The sequence below is a fragment of the Chlorocebus sabaeus genome, chromosome 11 (assembly GCF_047675955.1).
Source record: "Chlorocebus sabaeus isolate Y175 chromosome 11, mChlSab1.0.hap1, whole genome shotgun sequence".
NCBI classification, from domain to species: domain Eukaryota; kingdom Metazoa; phylum Chordata; class Mammalia; order Primates; family Cercopithecidae; genus Chlorocebus; species Chlorocebus sabaeus.
Window position 1 is genome coordinate 3,069,579 of NC_132914.1, and position 7,180 is coordinate 3,076,758.

At 44.7% G+C, this 7,180-nt stretch overlaps 1 protein-coding gene across 1 annotated transcript; it reads left to right on the forward strand.

Moving 5' to 3' along the window:
• The first annotated feature begins 4,545 nt into the window (after window positions 1-4,545).
• On the forward strand, window positions 4,546-6,968 carry LOC119620685 (large ribosomal subunit protein uL23-like). Its single transcript, XM_073020381.1, has one exon. The coding sequence runs from the start codon at window positions 5,201-5,203 to the stop codon at window positions 5,669-5,671; it is 471 nt and encodes a 156-aa protein (XP_072876482.1). The 5' UTR covers window positions 4,546-5,200; the 3' UTR covers window positions 5,672-6,968.
• The last annotated feature ends 212 nt before the right edge of the window (window positions 6,969-7,180 follow it).

A 7,180-nucleotide genomic window follows, 5' to 3' on the forward strand; every position in this document is an offset into this window, starting at 1 on the left:
ATTAACTAAAAGTATTCCTTAGGGGAAATAAGGGGATGGGCTGAAATAAAGGGATGGGTCTGGCTAGTTACCTGCAGCAGGAGCATGTCCTTAAGGCACAGATCACTCATGCTATTGTTTGTGGTTTAAGAATGCCTTTAAGCGGTTTTCCTCCCTGGGTGGGCCAGGTGTTCCTTGTCCTCATTCCGGTAAACCCACAACCTTCCAGCGTGGATGTCATGGTCATCGTGAACATGTCACAGTGCTGCAGAGATTTTGTTTATGGTCAGTTTATGGCCAGATTTGGGGGCCTGTTCCCAACATGCCCCCCTTTCTTTGTTTTGCAAAGCAATAAAAGTAAAGGCAGCTTTGTCACAGTGAGCTACTTCTTGCAGGAGTCAGGATCCTCATCCGCAGACAAAGACAAACAACGCAGATTAAAAGCACCATCATCATTGAAATCACAGAGCTTCTAAGGATTTTTATCCATTGTAATGGGTTACTAGCTGCTATTCTGTCTGCAGGTCCTTCAACACTCCAGTTCCTGGCATTAAGGTTGGGTGTGCCTGGGATGCTTTAAATATTTGTCCTTTTAATTTTGCAATATCCAAAGACAAATTTGTAGAGTATCCTTCTAGATGCTTTTTTATTATTTCCCAAATTTTGATCTTATTAAGAGCTCTTAATAGTTTCCCCAATTCTTATGTTTAGCTCCTAGAGTGGGCAATATCATTTGAGGTTGAGGTGCCACTATACCGCCATGTTTCCAGATAATAGGAATTCTTGCCATATTTCTTATCATTTCTACCATCTGACCATTTTATTCAGACCAGCTGAGCATAGTGTGGCAGACTGAAAGGTGCAATTCAAGCTAAATGTCCCCTTAGAGGACCAATCAATAATGATTCCATAGGAATCGTTGCACAGCACCTCTGCCTGTTCTGCAACGCAATCTTCCTAAACAAGTATGTTCATTTTTTCTGGCCAGGTCCAATTCTGTTTACAAATAGGTTTTTGAGGGCTGTTTACTTCAATTACAGGAGCAGATTTATTATGGTAAATACTGAGACCAGAAAGCATGTGTAACTGCGTCATAGAGTGATTACATCCAGGCATTATTGCCAGCCAAGATTGATAAATATGCCCCATAAGTATAATTGTTCTCTGTGTCAGCCCTTGTTGAAGGAACACTCAGGGCCATGGTGATCACCGCTATCATAGCTACCATTCAATTATTCATTGTGACTGGTTGTCCTGCTTTCCTCAGGTTTTCTCCCGCTATCTGTGACGGCTTCTTGACCTGTCCCCAGGTGGGTGGCTGTATTTGACGAGTGTTGCTTGTGACAGGTGGGGTCTTCCTCAGCATCAGTCTTGACATGGCTACAACTGGGGGGTCCTCAGGATCCTCCTGGAGTCTCTTCCTTGGCATCTGACTCATGATAAGGTTTCATGTGTCTTGATGATATCCAAATTGGCTGTTGATTTTGACTTGGAGAAACACAAGCATAACCTCTCCCCCAAGTTATTATTTTACCTATTTCCCAACTTTTTGTTATCAGATCTCTCCACCAAACCGGTTGTTCTGCTTCTGTCTGCAGCTGGTTTCTGTCGATGCTGTTCAGCTGCTGATAACATCTGGCCTTTGGGCAGGCTCAAAAAATTTAAAGTTAATAATGCTAGATTCAACTGTATATGTGGTGTCCCGTCATCCCTGTTTCTCCCCCTTTTTTGTTTTTGTCATCAGTTGTTCAACTGTATGAAATCGTAACTGAGCATTTTCAATTAACTATGTGAAATGAACCATGTATGAAGAATCAGAAATCACATTAATAGGCATATTAAAAGCAGGTATAAGTTCTGTAGGCTAACAATGGCCACCATCAAAAATCATATCCTAAACCTTGGCGGGAACTTTGTCTTTCCACTCAAAGAGATTCCTCCAAACCTTGCAAATTTTCTCCTAGTCCCATACCAGGGACATACCCCATTTCATGCATCATATGTTGACTTCGAGGGCTGTATAATTGCTCAGGAATTAGAACTTGTGCTCCCCACTGTTGTAATAAATCTCTTCCCCATACATTTATAGGTACAGAAGTTGCAGTAGGCTGAATAGTCCCAGGTTGTCCATCGGGCCCTTCACAATACAAAACATAACTACTTTGATATACTTCAGGGGCTTCACCAACTCCAACTGTGTTAAATGGAGCAGGTTGAATTGGCCATGTACGGCCAGTGCTGTAGAGAAATGATTGAAATATCCACTCCTGTATCTACCAAACCTTTGAATTTCTTTCCTTGAACAGTTATTTCACAGGTAGGACATTTATCAGTAATTTGATTCACCCAATAAGCTGCTTTGCCTTGTTTATTTGTGCTTCCAAATCCTCCTGTTCATTTAATTTCACTTTTCCCCATTTCCACATACGGCACAATCTGGAGCTGTGCTACGCGCTCTCCTGGCTCTGCTTTCCAGGGAACAGAAGTAGATATAACGATATGAATTTCCCCATTGTAATCTGAATCAATGACTCCTGTATGTATTTGTACTCCTTTTAAACTTAAACTAGCCCTTCCCAGAAGTAATCCTATCGTCCCCAGTGGCAAGGGTCCATAGACTGCTGTTGGGACCTTTTGTGGGGGTTCCCCAGGCAGAAAGCTCACAGCTTTTGTGCAGCATAAATCTACTGCGGCACTACCGGCTGTGGCAGGGGACAGACATTGCACAGGGTTGAGGGAATGGCCTGAGCCGGAAATGCCCCAGTTTGGAATGGGGCCCGGGACGGGCCCCTCATGGCGTTTCCCAAAATTGGGTTCCCATCTTTATCAAACTTAGAGTGACACTGATTAGCCCAGTGTTTTCCTTTTTTACATTTTGGACATATTTCAGGCTTAGCAGTTTTCTTTTTTCCTCTGTCTAGCGGCCTGACTCACTGATTTTTTTCTACATTCTTTTTTAGTATGACCATGCTTCCCACAGTTAAAACAAGCTCCAGGAAATGCAGTATTTCCTTTATCCACTTTCAGTCCTGACATAGCTTGCACCAACAAAGTAGCTTTATGCAGATTGCCTCCAATACTGTCACAGGCCTTGATATAATCAACTAAATGTGCTTTCCCTCGAATAGGTCACAGAGCAGCCTGGCAATCGGGATTAGCATTGTCAAAAGCTAATAACTGCAACACTATATCCTGAGTAGCCAAATCTTCAATCACCTTTTTAAGAGACTCCTGTAGCCAAGCTATAAAATCTGCATATGGTTCTTTTGGTCCTTGTTTTACAGCACTAAAGGAAGGGTATTGTTCTCCTCCTGAAATTATTTTTTTTCTCAAGCTCTAATGCACACAGGAGAAATGAGTTTGACCACTATATTCTATGGCATCGACCTGCATGACCACTTGTGCATCTAAACCAGCCCAGCCACCGACCCCTAAAAGTTGGTCTGCAGTTATATTAATTTGAGGTTGGGCCTAGGCGTTGTGAGCAGCCTGAATGGAAGCTCCATCTGCCCACCAAGTTTTAAATTGTAAGAACTGAGTAGGAGTTAGACAAGCTCGAGTAAGAGCGTCCCACTCAGAAGGAATCATCCGACTGGAAACAGTAACAATCTTTAACAGTCCCATTACAAAAGGAGAACCTGGTCCATACTGATTAATAGCTTATTTAAATTCTTTGAGTAATTTAAAAGGAAAAGGCTCAAATGTAGCTATAATATTTCCCTATTGATCTGGGGGTTGTATTCTAACAGGGAACTGCCGAGCCTCTAAATAACCCTCTCTTCTAGCTTGCTGAATTCCTGCCTGAATAGAACTGAGAGCGGTAGCTTGAGGCCGAACAGTCACTGGGACAACTACTTTTTGCCCAGGGTCCTCTGGAAAAGAAAGATCTAGAGGGTCAAGCCAATCTTTTTCTTCAAAATAAGGAGGGGGTACAGAAGGGTAGGGAGAAACCTCTTCCTCCTTTGCCACTTTAGCTTTAGCTGGCAAAAAACCTGCTCTGTAACCTCTTTTGTTACTTCATTATACTCTCCTTCCTCCTTATCATTAGTGTGAAAAGGTTCCAAGGTGGAATGAACCAAAGCCCACACTTGTCCCATTGTTACCCTGATGCTTCCGAGCTCCCCTTCTTACCCACCACGGGGATTGCTTAAGATTATTCGGGTGTCCTCCAGCTTAGTGCCACATTCTCCAACCATTGCTCCAGCAACCCTCCGACCCGGGTTTGAGCCCCACGTATGGGCACCACTTGCCGAGACCAGCTCAGTCATGGAGACCCCAAACCGGTGGCACTAGAGGAATTAAAGAAACACACACAGAAATACAGGGTGTGGAGTGGGAAATCAGGGGTCTCACAGCCTTCAGAGCTGAGAGCCATGAACAGATATTTACCCACATAATTATTGATGGCAAGCCAGTGATAAGCATTGTTTCTATGGATTATAGATTAACCAAAAGTCTTCCTTATAGGAAATAAAGGGATGGGCCAAAATAAAGGGATGGGTCTGGCAAGTTATCTGCAGCAGGAGCATGTCCTTAAGGCACAGATCGCTCATGCTATTGTTTGTGGCTTAAGAATGCTTTTAAGCGGTTTTCCGCCCTGGATGGGCCAGGTTTTCCTTGCCCTCATTCTGGTAAACCCACAACCTTCCAGCGTGGGCATCATGGCCATCACGAACATGTCACAGTGCTGCAGAGATTTTGTTTATGGCCAGTTTTGGGGCCAGTTTATGGTCAGATTTTGGGGCCTGCTCCCAACAATTCACCATGTTGGTCAGGCTGGTCTCCAACTCCTAGCTCCGCGATCCGCCCACCTCGGCCTCCCAAAGTGCTGGTGTGAGCCACTGTGCCTGGCCTAAGAATATATATTAATGTCCAATAAGCACATTAAAAAGTGCTCAACATCATTAGTCACTAGGAAAAAGTAAATTGATCCACAATGAGATGTCACTTCACACCCACTAGAATGACTAGAACCAATCAGCAGATAACAGCAAGTGCTGGAGAGGATGTGGAGAAATCAAAATCCTCATACACTGCCAGTGAAAATATAAAATGGTGCAGGCCAGGTGCAATGGCTCACACCTGTAATCCCAGCACTTTGGGAGGCTGAGGCGGGTGCATCAGGAGTTCGAGACCAGCCTGGGTCAGGAGTTCAAGACCAGCCTGACCAACACAGTGAAACCCCATCTCTACTAAAGATACAAAATTACTTTTTCACAAGATGGCACCGAAAGCGAAGAAGGAAGCTCCTGCCCCTCCTAAAACCAAAGTCAAAGCCAAGGCTTTGAAGGCCAAGAAGGCAGTGTTGAAAGGTGTCCACAGCCACAAAAAACAGAAGATCTACATGTCACCAACATCCCAGTGGCCCAAGACACTGCAACTCTGGAGGCAGCCCAAATATCCTCAGAAGAGTGCCCCCAGGAGAAATGAGCTTGACCACTATGCTGTCATTAAGTTTCTGCTGACCACTGAGTCGGCCATGAAGAAGACACAAGACAACAACATGCTTGTGTCCGTTAAGGACGTTAAAGCCAACAAGAACCAGATCCAACAGGCTGTGAAGAAGCTCTGTGACATGGATGTGGCCAAATTCAACACCCTGATTTGGCCTGATGGAGAGAGGAAGGTGTATGTTCGGTCAGCTTCTGATTACGATGCTTTGAATGTTGCCAACAAAATTGGGATCATCTAAACTGAGTCCAGCTGGCTAATTCTGAATATATGTATATCTTTTCACCATAAAAAAATACAAAATTAGCTGACTGTAATCCTAGCCACTTGGGAGCCTGAGGCAGGAGAATCACTTGAATCTGGGTGGCAGAGGTTGCAATGAGCTGAGATTGCACCATTGCACTCCAGCCTGGGCAACAAGAGTGAAACTCCATCTCAAAATAAATAAATAAATAAATAAATAAATAAATAAATAAATAAATAACATGGTGCAGCCGCTTTTTTGGAAGATAGTATGACAGTTTCTCAAAATGTTAAAAATAGAATTGCCTTAAACCCAGCAACTTCACTTCTAGGTATGTACCCAGGAAAAATGAAAATGTACGTCCACACAGAGGCTTGTATGTGAACGTTCATGGCAGCACCATTCACAAGAACCAAAAGGTCAAGACAACCCAAATGGCCATCAACTGGCAAAGGGATTAAAACATGGAATATACAATGGAATACTGTTCAGCCTCAACAATGCAATGCCTCGTGAAAGAAGCTAGATGCAAAAGAACTCACATTGCCTGACTCAGTTTATATGAAATATCCAGAAGAGCCTAATATAGAGACAGAAAGTAGATAACTTGTTGCCTAGGGCTGGGGATGAGAATGAAAAGTAACTCTGACGGGCACGAGTTTCTGGGATGACAGAATGTTCCAAAAGTAGATGTTGGTGATGGTTGCACAATTCTGTAAATATACCAAATACACTAAAAATAATTGAAATGGACCAGGCGTGGTGGTTCACATCTGCAATCTCAGCACTTTGGGAGGCTGAGGCAGGAGGGTCACTTGAGCCCAGTATTTTGAGACCAGCCTTGGCAACATAGGCAGACTCCATCTTTCCAAATAATTAAGAAATGTGTTGGGCATGGTGACACACACCTGTAGTCCCAGCTATTCCGAAGGCTGAGGCAGGAGGATCATCTGAGCCCAAGAGGTCTCAGGTCTTAGTGTGGCCATGGAGGACAGCCTTCCGTGATCCTCCCCCTTTCTGAGATCCTTCTCCTGCCCCCAGTGCCCTGTGTTCAAGCCTGAGTGCACCCTGTAGTGTCACGCTGAGCCCCGACTCCCCTGCCTGGTGTGTGCAGCCTGGCCTAGGAACCAGAAAAACCTACCTGCTTCCCAGACTCAGCTCAAGCACCTCTTCCTGCTGGCTGTGTGGGGTTTTGTTTGTTTATTTTGAGACAGAGTCTAGCTCTGTCACCCAGGCTGGAATGTAGAGGCGTGATCTCAGCTCACCACAACCTCCGCCTCCAGGGTCCAAGTGATTCTCGTGCCTCAGCCTCCAGAGTAGCCTGTAGGCTCCAGCCACCACATCCTGCTAATCTTTGTATTTTGGGTAGTGACAGGGTTTCACCATGTTGGCCAAACTGATCTCGATCTCCTTACCTCAAGTGATCCACTGGCCTCGGCCTCCCAAAGTGCTGGGATTACAGGCCTGAGCCACCGCGCCTGGCCCCACCTGGGGGTTTTCTGATAC

Coding starts and splice junctions, on each gene's coding strand:
- LOC119620685 (XM_073020381.1), top strand. CDS start 5,201: ATGGCACCGAAAGCGAAGAAGGAAGCTCCTGCCCCTCCTAAAACCAAA.